This window comes from Thalassophryne amazonica, chromosome 4, assembly GCF_902500255.1.
Source record: "Thalassophryne amazonica chromosome 4, fThaAma1.1, whole genome shotgun sequence".
Taxonomy (NCBI): Eukaryota; Metazoa; Chordata; class Actinopteri; order Batrachoidiformes; family Batrachoididae; genus Thalassophryne; species Thalassophryne amazonica.
This window is the reverse complement of record NC_047106.1, coordinates 45,032,728-45,050,180: the sequence shown is the minus strand read 5'-3', so window position 1 is coordinate 45,050,180 and position 17,453 is coordinate 45,032,728. Positions and strand designations below refer to the sequence as shown.

Sequence of the window (17,453 nt, the reverse complement as noted above, 5' to 3'; positions counted from 1 at the left end):
AAACACCTGATAAAAAGGACATCTGATATACCTGACATTCTGTTGTGGTGCTTTAAAACAATTACTACTGTTAAGGATCACAAATTGGAACGTATAAAATTCCCACTTTGGATTTTACTGCCACCTTATGTTATATTTGGTGTTATGCCATAGTTCTCTTTTCAATGACATGCACTATTCCATACTTGAAGTCAGAGATATAAGGGACTCAAACACTGCAGAAAACGTGGCACAGCTGTTGGACTACCAATCTATAAGCCGAGGTTCAATTTCAGGTGTGTGCTTTAGGGCACCGGTCTGTGATCTCGAACAAGACACTTCATCTCAACATAGACACTGTGGTAAAGTAATTCCAGGAGTACCTTAACATTCTCTGGAGTGGTGTAACACCAAAGATATCCACGTCAAGCTGTAGTGACAATTGTGAGAATACCAATAGTGTGTAAGTGTCACTGCAGCTCATCTTTCACCATCAAACCTACACAAGGCTTTAAATCACCAACTGCTGAACATAAAACTGCATTTCTTAAGACAAATGTTCATTGTGCTATTAGGGCAAACAAAGAACTGAATTTTATTCCAATAAATTAACACAAATAAATAAGAAAATTAATAAAATAGTTTAAAAACTTTACATCAACAGGAGAAGACAGTAATTATTAATAATAATAAATAGTAATTAAACTTTCATGCATAGCAGTATTTAATATATTTGAACCACATGAAGGAACTGTTAAATTTATATAAAATGTTTAAAATGAGTTTCAGGTATTTTAAGGAGCTTTGCTTCATGTCTGCTTTGGAAATATGGCATTGGCTGGACTGAAGCCAAATCTAGAATCTTTTTCCCTCTCACGCAAAACACAAGATAGGCCAAACAAAGGTAAATATTTAGTCACAACTGTGTCTCATCAAGTAGTGACAGGGTGTATAAAATGAGTGAAAGTAAAGTTAGAAAGTATTTTTTCTGATGCAGTGGCAACATTTTAAATTGTACTGAATGTGACATCATCATAATGTGGACCTCTGAAATGGCCACAACCACTATCCAGATTAATTTCCCTTGAGATCTCAATGGAGTTGGTCAAATATTATTCATTTTAGTTCAATTGAGCCTTGCTTCCCACCAAGGCTAGGCAATACATCTGGTCAGCTTTACCCTTTTTCCTGTAGGCCTTATTTTATAGATTTGTTCCTAGTGGACATTTGGGGGGATAAATCCAGGCAGAGAGTGGAGAGGCTGCAGGCATTGATGTGTTTGTGAAGATTAGTCGCGGAGAGGAGGTACAAGGTGTGCGAATCATCAAAAAAAAAAAAAAAAATCCCGGTAATGATCCAGAAAAAAATGCCATCATCTCTGGATTTATTCAAAATTACATTAGGATTGAAAATAGATCACAGAAAACTCCAAAAAAGTAGATGTCCCTCTCTGACGGACAGAACACAACAAATATCCACACACACGTTGCATAATTGTTCTAAACACCTTTTGAAAAGAAGGCCACATCAACGCAGAGAATGGATTTGTCAGGAGAGATCACAAACAACCAGGCTGACGAAAGCAGAGACAAGAGTGGAAGTGCTACTGGGATTGATTCGTGAGAAGTTGCGCGTCTCTGCACGTCTGTAGATGAGATTTGTGTATGTGTCATCACATATTCACAAAAGCCAGAGACATAAAAGAAAAAAAAAAAGAAAAACAACAACAACAATCCAGTTCTCTTCATGTCGGTGTGGGTGTGAGTCAATGCAAATGCCACCATACAAGTCCAACACACGACAGACATTATAGAAGCGTTGCTTTGTGTGTGCCGTGTGTCTGTGGGGCTGGATGGTTGTGTGGGAGGAAAATGGAGCATTTCCAGCATAAATGAAAAATATTCAGCTTGAAGCAGATCACACTACCTTCAGGGTCCCATTCCTCTGCTGTTGCATGGCACGGTAATGTAACAGACGCAGGCCAACTGATGGAGAGGGGTGTGAGAGAGGGAAAAAGTGAAGGAAAGACAGAGCAGAGTGAAGCTTTTGCTGCGCAACATCACAGTAACTCTTCATGCCGCGAGTCATTAAATATAGATGCTTCGAGAAAATTACATTTTTTCTTGGAATGTGTACCAAGATCATTTTTGACACTTTCCTCAGTCATCTTTATGCTTGAGCAACTTTTAACAGTTTGAAATGTGAGTATCATTAGTTAACGACAGTTTGATATTTTTATGATCAATGATAATGTCACAGTTTAGAATCATGCTCATACATCAACGTGTACCTCAATTGTGGGGCAGATATGGGGGGGGGGGGTTCTCAGAGTTTCTCAGTTACACATGTACCTTGGCAACTTTTCCATTTTTTTTTAAATGTCTTATTAAAGGAAACTATAATTCATTAATAAAAATTGTCAATCTCAGCCATGTTAGGTGCATGAGCCACTCCACCCACAGGGCTAGTCCAAAGCCCAAATCATTTTTTTCCTAACTGTACTAGGATGGGCATCTGGCATAACATTTGCCAAACCACCTATGTAGATCACAAATTAAACTTCAATACCAGATCGGATGAGTCCCGGGTGAACAACAAGCACTACCGGTGCCATTGCCCAACAGGGTGCCAGCGGAAATTGGGCTACTTCTGGCAAACACGAAGACCCGGATGAGAACATGCCTGAAGGCAGTGGGAGCTGAGAGTTGGAACTTTGAATGTTAGCAATATGATCAGTAAAGACAGACTTGGCTGACATGATGGAGAGGAGAAAGGTAGATATACTCAGTGTACAAGAGACCAGTTTGAAGTAGTTAATTTTGTCACCTGTTTTGTTTTTGTTTTTTAATTTAGTCTGTCTTGTGTTAAATGTCCTTTTTAGTTTTAGTCATATTTAGTCATTCAGATAGCATTTTTATTTAGTCACATTTAATTAAAAGTCTGGTTATTTTAATCTAGTTTTAGTCAAAATGGAACTGAATGTATTTTAGTCTCATTTTAGTCAAGACATTTGACATCTGTTTACCATTTCAGTCAATACAGTGTTTCACAAATTTGAAATAACAAATGTTATAATGACCTGACAAAATACACTTGTTGAATGATTGAAGGTTTGTGGTGTTTTCCCCAGATATTTTAAATCTGCAAGATTTGTGAATATTTTACTTGACAAGCCTAGCAATTATGATACAAAGTGAAAATAAATAAATAAAGGGCAGGTACTGCACACTCCTAGTCCAGGATACAATTTTTAGCTTCTGGGACCTTAGGGATAAATTTGGTCTACAAAACCAAGTTTACTTTAGATATTTACAAATCAGAGACTATCAATAAGAAATTTCCAGGGAATGAGGCTTCAGGAAGAAAATAAATTATTAACATTATTCAGAGAGACTAAAAGAATGCATCTTAAAAAAAAATCTAAACTATATTCAGCTCTCCAAATCCAAATAAAAAGTGACCACACTTTGAATATTCAGGCAAGATGAGAAACAGAGGGATGCCTCACAATATCACAGGAAGAGTGGGAAAGAATCTGCAGACAACAGTGGTTAGTAACAAGCTCCCCTTCCTGGAGAGAATTCAGCTGGAAGAATACATCTTGATTCTTTCTTACTCCCAACACCAACGATTAACAACTCAAATCAGACAGCCTGCTGGCAGTCCTGTCGAAATACATTAGCAAATCACTTCTATATCGTTTGGGGCTGTCCCTCTGTGGCTCCATTTTGGAGAGATGTTCATGGGGTCCTGGAGCCTGTTTTTTAAAAAAGAAAATTTGTTTAAATTTTAAAATCATGTGCCTTCTTGATCTAGAGGGACTTGAATATTCAAAGCCAGATAAATACCTGCTGAGATGTTTGTAAGATGCAAGAAAAAAAAAAAAGACTGACTAACAACAAATGAGTGGACTGATATAGTCTAACATATATCATGGAGACAATCACATTCAAATTGAGGAATCAAGGTGATCATTTTGAAGAAAACTGGTTGAAATGGCTTATTTACAGTATGTGTCAATTTTAACTGTATAACTGAAATAATAAGGTTATACCCTCTAACTTAAAGAAGATTTAAATTTCAATTCTCTTCATTCTGGATACATGTGATTATATAGCTGTAAAAATGATGTAAACAAAGAAGGATGTTTGCACCCAGACAATCCAATCCAATCCACTTTATTTATATAGCACATTTAACAACAAAAATGTTCCAAACTGCTGCACATACAACAGAATCACGATAGATAAAACCCCAGTAGTCAAAAATAAAAAAGAAAATTAACAATAAAATTAACTAAAATGTGCAAGATAAATAAATAAATAAATAAATACAGCATACAAAAGATAAAACCAATAAAATCTACCAAAATAAAAACAAAACCAATAAAACAGAAGACCACACAACTCAGTGTTAAAAACCAGAGAATAAAAGTGGGTCTTCATACAAGACTTAAAACACTCCACTGTGGGGGCTGTTCGGGTATGGAGGGGCAGAGCGTTCCAAAGTCTGGGGCCAGCCACAGAGAAAGCCCTGTCCCCCCTGGTTTTAAGTCTCGTCTTGGGTACCACAAGCTGGAAATGGCCCTCAGACCTCAGAGCACGCGCCGGAGAGTAAATCTGTAGGAGGTCAGTGATGTATTGAGGGGCCATTCCATTCAAAGCTTTAAAAACAAACAATAAAATCTTAAAATCAATTCTAAAATGAATAGGAAGCCAGTGCAAAGATGCAAGAATTGGGGTTATGTGATCATGCTTCCAGGCTCCTGTTAAAAGTTGCGCTGCAGCGTTCTGGACTAACTGCAAACGGGAAAGAGCCCGTTGGCTAATGCCGAAATAAAGTGCGTTATAGTAGTCCAGACGACTTGAAATAAAAGAGTGCACAACTTGTTCAAAAAGGCTGAAAGATAAAAACGGTTTTACCTTTGATAAAAGACGAAGATGATAAAAGCACAATTTCAAAACACCATTGATTTGTTTAGCAAATTTAAAATCGCTGTCTATCATGATGCCAAGGCTGGTGATCTTGGGACGTGCAAAATCCTTAAGAGGTCCCAAGTCAACGAGGGAAAACGAGATACTTCGGGGAAACCCACCGGACTGGACAGGGACCAAAAGACCAGCCGGAAACGGGCCGAAAAGGAATGACCCAAATCAGGGGACCCCGAGGAGAGAGGCATAATGGTCGACAGGGAACAGAAAAACGAGAGAAAGGAAAATCAAAAACAGGGTTCGGAGGACGACCACAGAACCCCGCAAAATTCACGGGTGACACCAGGGGCGGGTCAGGGGACCCATCAAGTCCCCTGGCACAAACAGGAAGCTGGCCACACGGATGGCTGGGAACCAAAGCAGGGACAGCAGGAGAAACAGGACCAGACCAAAACCGAAAACCATTCCAAAACCGAACCCTATCAAAAAAACAGAGAAAAGGTGCAAACGTAAGCGGACCGGCAAACAACCATCCAACTGATGCCAGAGTGGAGTCAAAAAGCACAAAAAAGAAACTACTAAGTCAGAGAGCCCAATAAACCAAAAAACACTAACTAACCCAGCCAAAGAGTAGGTAGCGGACCGGGGAGAGGCACAGAGAATAAAAATCCACCAAAACCAAATAGTAATGCATGAAAAGGCCAAAAGAGAACCGTACTCTAGAGAAACTGCAAAATTAAAAGTCCAGCAACTGACAAGTAAGTGGGGACCGCATTAAATGACCAAACAGACCTAACCAATGAACTAAAAATAGAAACGCTATGCGAGTCAAGGACAAAGGACAAAAGGACCAAAGATAAAATGAAACAATGAACAAAGTATTTCAATAAATGAACACAAAGAATACTTAACCCAACAGAACCAAAAAAGAACGCCATGATAAACAGAAATGCAAACAGAAGAGAACCATGAAGAAAAAACTTGATTAATGACAAAAAGAATTGAAGAGTTCCTCTGAGTGCATGATAAAGAGAACCATGAGAGAAAGAAAAAGCAAAGAAAACAAAATTACATAAGGGAAAAAAAACATTTGATCAGAGGACGCAAACCGTGAGAAACAAAGAAAAACACTTGGGGCAGAACCAAAAACAGACAGCTTAACACTGGATTTAAAGAACAAATTAAACAAAATGTGAATGAAGGAACAGACATGAGTCAAACCAAAACGCTCTAGGGTAGGGGCCCAGAAAAATACTACGACCCAGGAACACAAAATCAGAAAACTAACCAAATATTTGGTGCAGACATAAGGGGACAAAAACTGATTGTAATTGAAGACACAAACTTCCTTGTTTGAAGGACACAACAGGAGGTGGGGGGAAAAAAAGAACATTATCAAGAAACAAACCAGAGCAAGACTGATAGTTATGTAGGTTGAGTCACCCAAGGTCACCTTCAGAAGCTTTGTTGACGTTTGTGTGTGAGGAAGCAACTCAAGAGGCGTAGCAGGTGGTGTTTCCCCATTGCGTGCATACCGAGACGAGCTGAGGTGTGGTGACCTATACCAGAGGTTTTACTGGTGGTGCTGATGGATCCTGAAGGGGGCGCGCTGCTGTCGTTTCCAAAGAATCAAGCGCTGCTACAAGCTGTGGCCGTGCAGACTGTGTTTGAGTGGGAGATGACCTCAGGGTTGTGCTTACAGGTGCAGATGCAACAGATGTTGCTGACGGCGCGACTGGTGTGATGACCTCAAAAGTTTCAGATGCTGGGGGTGCTGCTGAGAGTTGAGGCTGCGGGGATTTCTCTGGCGGTTCCGTTGACTGGCCGGACAATGTGAGCAGCGCAGGCTCTGCTTCAGCAGGTGCAGCCGTGGGCTGTGATGCTGAGCGCGCTGAGGCTGCCGCCGACTGCGGTGTGCGCGCGACAGGAGGTGGATGTGGAGCCGCTGAAGCCTGTAGAGAGTAGCGCCGGGGGGGGTCGGAAACGGAGTTTCCTGGAGCTGATGCGCCGACGTGCTTGGAGCAGGTGTCGTCGGTTGCAATGGGGGTGTGTACTTTCCTGATGGCCCTGCGGAGGATGTGACAGCTGCAGGGAATTCAGGCAACATAAAAGCCACAGTTATATCAGGCGGAGAGAATATAGTGGCTGCAGGCTTAGACAGGGGCGTAGACAGCCTTCGTGGGGCTGGTGTCGGTGCGAATGGTTCTGGAGCAGTACTTGACCACAGAGCGGATCCTCGAGGCTGAAAGCTCTGCTTGGCCGTCTTCCGCGTTGATGAACTCTGAGGAACCACAGCTGGTGTCCGACAAGGCGGGGTCGAAATGACCTGCTGAGGGGGCGTGACGGCTGCGGCAGAAAGTGTGATCACTCGTGGGGTATCAAGACAGGAATCAAAGTTCGGATTCAAAAAGAAAGTCCATTGGATCCTCGATGTATGGAGGGATCTGACCGCATTTGAATAGAGCTTTGATGTTCTCCAGGTCTGGATAAGCGGACACGATCTCTAGCTCGTCCCGCAGGATCTGGTCTAATACAGAAAAAAATCTGATGCCTGTCCTGCTGATCTGGACTGTACAAAAATTCACAGTATAAGTCCTGAATCTTAAAAAAATACAGTGGCTGTGTAGATCCGTACCTTCTAAATCTGATGAGGCGTCATCATCAAGGTCAACCCATTCATCCTCATCATCGGCGAGCAGGTGGCTGGGTGGCAGGTGTGATTCAGGCTCTCTCTCACCCAGGCTGGGAGGCTCCCTGCTGCGAATAAGCCATCCAGATCCTCTAGCTCAGAAGAACTGGTACAACCAGACATTGGCCTCCACCAAATTCCAGGCTTGATCCAGAAAATCAAATTTTCGCTTCGGAGCGTGGCAGGAGTGAAAGCAGTCGAAGAAAAAATGTATTTCTGAAAAAATGTTCTTAATAAGAGCAATGTCCGGGTTCATGACTGGAGGTGAGTCTGCTGCTCCCTGGTACTGGCTTGCTCGTTCTGTCATGATTCACAGGTAGTCAGGGCATAGCAGGTGGTAGTGAGCAAAATGCAGACACACAGGCAGGTGGTGAAATAAGAAAAAAGCTTTATCGATAAATCAGGCAGGGTCTGGTACACAGAATGGCAGTCAGCATTGCGGAGGTACAGGCAGGTGATAAGCAGAGGCGTTGTCAAAAAACAGGCAAGGTTCGATACCACAGCAAACAATGTAACATGGGCAAAGACAAAATCCTGATCCAGAATACAAGCGAGGTTGAGCAAAACGTGAGAGCAAGAAACTGTGACAAGGGAGCCAGGACGAAGATAACAAAATCAACGAGCAAGCAAAGGAAAAGAAAACATGCAGGGCTTAAAGGGGATAGAGAATCAAAATCATCTTTTTCATGTTTTTGGTGTTAGTTCAGAGTCTGCCCGCTGTGGGGAAAACACACGAAGTGCCAGCAAGTTTCAGAACCTCTGTTTCAAGTAATTATCCTTTTTTGAATTGCTGCCAGAAAATAGGCCAATTCGTGTTTGAGGGAAACGTGTCACATTTTCACCAATAGCCTCCACACACACACCCACACACACCCCCTTAGAAATTAATTATTCATAAGGTTGTGCTCACCCATTCCTACCACTGGAAGAGGATCAATGGCGAGCTACAGGTGTGCCTTCCCAGGCTGTCATAGCGGACTACGATCTTTCCATATTCTTCCCACGGAAAGCAATGTACGCGATCACTGGCTTTTATTCATTTTTAACCGCATCCCCAGGACATACAACCGCCGACTATTTCTTTGCTCTGCGCATTTCAAGAAGGACTGTTTCACCAACCTTGCTCAATTTCAAGCTGGCTTCAGTCGGCATTTAATACTCAGTAGAGGGTCAGTTCCGACTTTGCGACAAAATCAAACCCAGCAATCAGTACAGCCTGTAAGTATCACATTTTCTTTTGTTTTAAATGTGTTGCGCTATATTCCTGTTGTAAGAATTGCACGTTAGAATGGCACGTTAGCTCTGGTTTGTTCCTCTAAAGGTAATGAGCTAACCCCTTAGCAGCTAGCTATTTGCATTATTATGCTGGCAGCAAGTAAGACTGCAAAGGGCAGCTTGCTTATTTCAATGCATAACCTTTGGAAGTCACAGTAACCGAAGTAAAACAAAACAAATGAAGTTTCGCAGATTTTTTGTAGTCCAATTTTGCATGTTTTTTTTTTTTACGTCCTCATCAAGCAGCCGGTCGCGGCGCCACGAAGGCAGCGCACGCACATTGTGTTCTGCGTGTGTCTGTTTATAAGAACCTTCTCGCCCAGAAGAAAAAAGCACGCCAACAACTACCAGTGATGCCGGTAACGGCACTGAGCTTTACAAAGACATTTTTATGCTTTTTCTTCTCCGAGCCGCTCCACATCTGCTGTTAAAAACAGCTGATCCGCCGCGCTCTCTTTTCAGTGAAAGCAAGGGCAGCCAATCAAACAACGGCAACCGATCAGCGCCAACACCTACGTGCATTTCATAATGAGGTTGCCAAATAAGCTCTGAAACGACGTCATTAAGGGCAAATGACACATTCTAAACCCAGCATAGTAACATAGCTGTTTCAGAGAGCCTTTTAGGAAGGTTCTGAGCCATTACAGACCCAACCAATTTTTTTTGGGCTACATATCACATCACAGAACAAGGATTAATGCCCCATTCAACCTCTCTCCATCACCTTTAAATACAATGAGTTAATTAGGAAGTGGTATGGAGCAGGTGTGGTGTGCAGGCAGGAGGAGGGCGTGGACTAACAGAGGGGAGAGGCTGTGAGACAAGAGAAGGCTGTGACAGGTGGACAAGGAGGTGACAAACAAAACTGGGCATGGCCAACAGAGCTGAAAAGGTGACGGGCAAGAGTGGAGTGATCTGAGGACGTGACTGAGATCCAAATCAAACTGGATGTGAAAATATGGGAACAGAGACACAGGAGTGCAGTGACAAGATGGACATGACAAATGATATTAAAATATCCAAGCCAGCATAGAAACTAAACATGAACAGAATCAGGTTGGAGAACAAGAAAATCAAAAGCTAAAACTAGAATGGAACTGACATGAATAATATAACTGAAGACAAATGTGGTAAACCTGACAAATAAACTTAGTGACACAAGTACAATAAAATGCAATCAAAAACAGTGGATCAAAACTAAACTAAATCAGAACAGAACTCAACATGTGACTGAAGTGTGGTGAACAGAAAACAAGCTGTGACAAAAGCAGTGATGAACAAAAATCAAAGACTGTGGTTCAAAGACTGAACTAAACCAGAATGGAACTCAAGATGTGGCTATGGTGTGATGAACAGAAAACAAGCAGCTGTGACAAAAGTGAAATAACCAGACTGTCAAAAAAGCAGACAAAAGGAAATCAATAAAAAGACTGACAAAAAACATAATAGGTGAGGACCGAGCAGGGGCAAGACCTGACACTGACAAGCGGAGAGTCTTGAGAAGGTGGAGGGAGTATTTTGAGGAGTGGCCTGACACTGTCCACTAGGTCTGGCAACCTTTCCATGCACACTGATGACTTCAACATATCCGAGTCACACCTGTACCCCAAGATCTAAATGTCTCGCATGCAATTAAAATTCAAGATGTCTGGAAATGAACCTGGGAGATGTGACTACACGAAGGAAGCCCAGTCATCTAAAATCCATGGACAGACCATCCAACAAGTCCTACATGTGCATTAGGGCATTGTTATATGACTCAGGCAAGCAGTGTATGTCTCTCCTCTCCATTTCCCTATTTCTTCTGTCTCTACTGTACTATAAAAGAGGCAAAAATTTAGAACAAAAATATGAAAGAAAACATATCAAATCATGGTCCAAGTCTCTCATGTGCCTTCTGTCAAACTGATGCTGAAATTTCTCATCTTTTAACGTCAAGCTAGCCAGACAAATGCAGCGCCTTGCTGCTGTCTGCTAATTATTCAACTTCTCCTGATCCTATCAAGTGACATGGACATCACAGGTCAGATAAGTACATTTGTTGGAAGCTGGAGAGCAGACATCTACACAGAAAGAGTACTGCAATGTGTCATCTAGTTCTTGACATATGGTCATTATTACTGTATTTCAGATTATTTCCCCTGATTTGATCTTGGCCTGTGACCTATGACCCGTGTTGTGAGACAAAGGTCCATTGCATTAGTCTACCACTGCATCTGCCTGGTTTGATTTCACAGTTTGCACATCTGTTTTGTATGTCTCTCCTCTCCATTTCTTCTCTCTCTACTGTACTAGGCAAAAATTTCCAACAAAAATATTAAAGATGAAACATGACTCACATTACACACAACTGCCATTTCTGTCTGACAGAAGAAAGAAAGAGGATAAGATAGAAAGGCCATGAGGATACAGTAGATTATGAAGAGAGAACAGGAGAACAAAGAGATAACTCGATTACCAAGAGATGGGTTCTGTGGTTAGCGTAGATGCTAATGCAGAAAGTGTAGTAACAGAAAACCCTTTAGGGGACTGTTACAAAATTGATGAACAGATGGAGGATAAAATTATTTTTCCCCTTTTACTCCTAATTTGTGTATCATGCATCTCGTCTATTATCTCCAGTTAATGACTTGCCAGAATGCACAGCAACAGTTTCAAACAAGTAGATGAAAAAGCATGGCTTCTATGAGCCCAGAGAATACACAGCAGCTGGCAGTCCGGCTCAGTGTTGTACGGCCCACATAAATTATTAACAGGAGGGAAGGCAATTAAAACTACTGTAATAATGAACCACTGAGCCAAGCCCCTCCACCTGACACCAACAGTGAGACCAGCTTATTCTGAGTCAAATCACTCTGTGGGTCGATGTGAAAAGCAGAAGAAATGTTTGCCAAGCATGCAAAGCTGAAGCAAAATTTAAAACCCATGATGACTTACTGTGCATGCAGCGCTCTGTGCTAGCACAGCAGATTTGAAGGTTTTGCAACATTCACTGGTGAAGCCATTACGCAAGCAAGAAATAAATGTAAATGCAGCAAACCCCTACAAGGCAAGCAAACTATGATCTTCAGCAGGAAAACGTAACTGACTGGACTTTAGCATGGTCACAGCACAGACCGCAACAGGCAATAAAAATGGGGCAACTGAGCACTAGCATATGGTACATGTGCTAGATGTTGTACATCTTCACAATAATGTGGTAGTTTTCAGGTTTTTTAATAGGGGACCTGCAGTGAAGTAATCGGTCAGTAGCTGTGCACCAACTTTCAGGATATTATTGATGATCAAGAGTTCCTGCTTGGTGTTGAAATCGCTCAAAGAGAAAGGATAATTCATTCTATTGCTTTTAAACAATTACTCGAGGAGAAAAACAAAGTGGATTTCAGCCATGAAGAATGAGAATTGCCCCCCCCCCCCCCCCATCTGATCCCTTGAAGATTTTTTTAGTCAACACTTTGCATTTTACTTCTGAGTGGGGCTGGGAGATAAATACATTACTGGTCCTGTTGATGCATTAATTTCTGCTCCATTAGTTAACAGCACTAATGCAATACTGAATATTAACACACTTCCACATAATATGGGATAGGAGTTGGACTACCAATATGCAGATTTTAGTTTGATTGCCCCAGTCCACCCAGTTGTAAATGGGAACTGGCTTTTGCTGGGAAAGTAACACATGACTGACATCCCGTCCAGAGCAAGTTTTAGACCATCACTGGCTTCACACAATGGTATCTAGTAGTGGTGTAATAGACCATAGTTAATCCATTATTCGTAAGGACTGCCCCCACCGTGGTTCGGCATGCATATGGACTGCGGAGTAATTGCTAAGTTTTGTATGAGCATGCACAGCGTGCGCATGCTTATACAAAACTTGTGTGTTTGTTTTAAACCCGGGTGGTGCTTAGCTCTAAAATAAACATGGAGTTTGTTTTGCTGAAGGATGATGATTTCATGTACAGCATGGCAGACTTCATTGTCAGAATTATTTTTGGGCACCAATGCTGGATTAATTTCTGACATTTTTTCACTGCACTGAGGAAGTACCAAAATCTAAGTCCCTTTTCTGTTTGTGAATTAATATAATATAAAATGACGATCTATTTTAGCCGTTTCGTCGAGTTGACTGGTATGTTCCAGCTTTCACCAAATTAAATAATCGTTCCATTGAACTCAAACATCCATTATTTGTATACTATAAACTAACAAGCTCATTTCAAGCCACATGTAACTTTGACAGACAGACAGACAGACATGCTGTTGCTACATTCATACAAAATCCATTCTGCAGCGTTTTGTGGACTTGTGACCATGTTACAAGCTGTGGAATCCAAATGTCTCTAAAATGATAATACAAATAAATAAATGTTTATTTCAATCATTTTCTGTCATTCTGTCAATCATTTTCAATTATCTGGTCGGGGCATTCTCACCAGATGCCTGAACTATCTCAACTGGCTCATTTCGATGTGAAAAAGCACTGGCTCTACTCAGTCTCTGCTGGATATTCAAGCTTCTCACACTGTCTTTGAGTGAGTGTTCAGATAGCAGACAGAGGAATCTTATTTCTCTGTTCAATGGGTAGTGGTGAAAGGCTCTCTACCTCATGGACCCCAATCACTGCATAACCTTGTCTTACCATCTCCCTTGCTCGCTTTCTTTCTGGTCTGAATTCATACACATTCCTTTCCGTGGGGTTGTGTGGATGTATGGCCGTGTTATTAGAGCTTCAAAATTTAAAAGCCAAGGAATACTGAATTTAGCAGCCTTTCATTATTTTTGTGCTGATAAATACAGAGATGACTGTATATGAATTTTTGTGCGGTTGTCTAAACATGTGCGACATAGAACATTTTGTATATTGCATGATTCGTCTTAGCTGTTTCCCACTGCTTGTTGCTGCAACACTAAGAAATATCATGTAACTGAATGTTTAATACCATGCGTGCATTAATAATGGTCCACTGTACATACTCGTGGTGTCCCCAGCCCAGCTCTGGGAGGTAGGGCAGCTTCTTGATTCTTATAATGGAGTCGTAGAGCGACGGCTGGAGGGACTGGGCCACGGCGTTTGCCAGGATCACCGCAATCATCACAGGCAGGATGTGGGAGATCTGACCAGTCAGCTCAAACACAATGACTGCAGTGGAAACTGTGTGGGTTACAGCTCCCGACAAGGCGGCGGCACCTGTGGGTGGGGAAGTCAGAAGAAAATGATCAGGGGAATTCAGGAGGTGCATGATGTCATTCAAACCCTCTCAGGATGTTACAATGGCCCAAAGGTGTTCATTATTACCTGGGCTGCAAAGGGCAATTAATGCTTACCTTTAAAAGTCACCCCAGACTTGCTCATTTTTGGAGAAGAAAACAGTTTCTGTGCAGAATTATTTTCAACTGGCAACACTAACGCCTATAATGTCTATTATTATTATTATAATATATCAACCAATTAGTTTTATTATTGAGGAAATTCAAGTCCAGTCAAGTCTGGGAGCATGCACCAGTGTCTCCACCACACTGTGGAACCAACTTGGTTCATGGATGGCAACCACCCAGGCAAACAGCTGGCTCATCCCAACCTCTCAAAAGCAACCATCTATCTGCCGTAGCTGGGTGAGGCCTTCTCCAGCTTCCAGGGTCCTCGCTGAGGTACCTGTGAGCTGGATCATGCCAAGAGAAACCTGCCATATGGCCTAAATGTCAAAGCCAGTGCCCCTTTGCCAACACAGTAAACTGAGTAGCTGAAAAGGGAAAACAGAGACAGAAACTAGGTGAAAGAGTACCGCAAATATAACATTTGGATGCTGACAAAGAGCCTGACTGAAGCTGTGCTGCTACTCACCCAGGTTTCGTCCTACAGGTTTTTGTTGTGAGAATATTTGTCTGGGACAACCATAAGATGGTTCAATTGCACAGTGTGTATGCAGATTTAGACTTGTGTTACCTCCAGAAAACTCTTAACTGTGAAAACTAAATGCCTGCAGTACGATATTACACTTGGGATTCTTGTACACACCACCACCAGTTCTCATACCAGTGAGGAAAAAAAATTAATTATTCAGTGAGTTTAATTCAAGAAGGAGCCTAAACACTGATACGTTTTCTTCTCAGATAAAATCTTATAAGCACCAGGAAAGCAAAATAAAGCAATAAGAACAGCGCATTGTCCAACCCAGAGGATTAAACAAACACAGGAAAAACAAGTTGTTAAAATAAAAATTAAGTGAAAAGGGAAGGCAGAACAGGAGTGCAGGAGTTCACTAAAAGAAACAAAGGGAGATTGTTGTTTTAACTCGCAATTTAATTAAGCCTTTGTACAGCTGGCTGTCCTCCTGAGAGGAACACAATTGTTCTCTCAGATCATCCCAACATTTAGTCCTTAAAACTAACTCCACTGTGTGATAAAAGTGTCAGGCCTGATGAACGGCTGAGTCATCATCTACAGTGTACCACATCACCATCAGCGCCTCAGAGAAAACAACAACAACAACAAACAAAAAAAACAGCCGCTGTCAACCTGCAACAATCAGCGAGGCTGTCAACAAGTAGCACGGAGGCGGGGAAGCACAACGCTGCATCTCATTTACCGTGCACCAGACGGAATGGAAAGGACGTGGGAATGAAGGACAGCTGGTGTTTGCCACATTTGGAAAATATTAAGAATTGTTCTGCTTTGGGCTTAAAACATGTTTTAAAGTCTTCATTAACACGAGTTAAGGAGCGAGCCACCCACTGATACACAAGTTACAGAGACAAAGTTTTACCTGTTTTGAGCTGTCAGCCCCATAAATATTTGGATAATGGCAATATTTTTGCCACTTTATGAGTTTCCAACGAAGGCATCAGCTGCAGTTTAAAGAGGAGCTTGTTCTATTAAGTCATAGCTCTGTATCAGCAGATGACGTAATGTCTCCGTTGACAGCACTGCTGGCTGACAGCTAAAAGTTTATTTACATTTAGTGCAGTAAGTGTGCATGTCAAGAGCCTCTCTATGCTACCAGATGCATCTAATGACATTTTTGGCTGGCATTAGCAAAAAGAAGTTACTCTGAGGGTAAATGCATCAGATTTGCCTGTGACAGTGTTTGCCGTCTAAAACGATAATGCCACAATTACATTCATTTTGCTCCTGAGTGAAAAGATGTTCCCCCAATATCTAAAAGTACAGCCTAGATGGAAAAAACACTGAGTAGGATTTGCAGCACTCGGTGCACTCCTAAACGTCCACTCCTACACGACCAAAAGTAATTGGACACATGGCTAATTAGCTGTTTCAAGGATAGTTTTTCAAGGTCAATATTTGTGTTTCAGCTGCAAAATAATGAAAAACGCCATCAAATATCCATTAATTTGGAACTCGATGACCATTTTGACATCTCTGATCAGCACTGAAGCAGTGATCAGACCCCGAGACGGAGGCATCCTGAGTGACTGTTGTATCCCCCTGTTCTACTGAGCTTTATGTGCAAGTTTTAAACCCCTGTAAAATATTTTCTTATATCTGTAACTGAGTACAGTGATTTCCACATTGAGACATAATTTAGTCACGGAAATGGTTAAGCTGTGACTGTGTTATGTGAACCAGCACACATTTACAATGTGTGTACAATGGCTTAAGCCTTAACAAGCGCTAAACAGCTATGAATTTGTTGAATGTAAAAGTACACTGAACAAAAATATAAACGCAACACTTTTGTTTTTGCTCCCATTTGTCATGAGCTGAACTCAAAGATGTGAAGCATTTTCTAAATACACAAAATACCTATTTCTCTCAAATATTGTTCACAAATCTATCTAAATCTGTGTTCGTGAGCGTTTCTCCTTTGCCAAGATAATCCATCTCACCTCACAGGTGTGGCATATCAAGATGCTGATTAGACAGCATGATTATTGCACAGGTGTGCCTTAGGCTGGTCAAAATAAAAGGACACTCTAAAATGTTCAGTTTTATCACATAGCATAATGCCACAGATGTCACAAGTTTTGAGGGAGCGTGAACTTGGCATGGTGATTGCAAGAATGTCCAACAAAGCTGTTGCCCATGAATTGAATGTGCATTTCTCTACCATAAGCTGTTGCCAAAGGCGTTTCAGAGAATGTATGTTATGGACAACAAACACAGGTGCATTTTGTTGATGGCATTGTAAATGCACAGAGATACTGTGATGAGATCCTGAGGCCAATTGGTGTGTCATTCACCCACGACCATCACCTCATGTTGCAGCATGATAATGCACAGCCCCATGCTGCATGGATCTGTACACAATTCCTGGAAGCTGAAAACATTCTAGTTCTTGCATGACCAGCATACTCACTGGACATGTCACCAATTGAGCATGTTTGGGATGCTCTGGATTGGTGTATACAACAGAGTCTTCCAGTTCCTGCCAATATCCAGCAACGTTGCACAGCCAATGAAGAGGCGTGGCCCAACATTCCACAGGCCACAATCAACAACCTGCTCAACTCTATGCGAAGGAGATATATTGCACTGCGTGAGGCAAATGGTGGTTACACCAGATACTGACTGGTTTTCTGATCCCCCAAGACATTTCAGTGGCCTTTTATTGTGGCCA

General features: G+C 41.7%; 1 protein-coding gene across 1 annotated transcript in view; it reads right to left on the bottom strand.

Moving 5' to 3' along the window:
* clcn2c (chloride channel 2c) overlaps positions 1 to 17,453 on the bottom strand; it is a 382,840-nt gene that overhangs the window by 113,902 nt on the left and 251,485 nt on the right. The window contains 1 exon segment of the mRNA XM_034167802.1: positions 13,852 to 14,065. Within this exon segment, the coding sequence (XP_034023693.1) occupies positions 13,852 to 14,065 (214 nt within the window).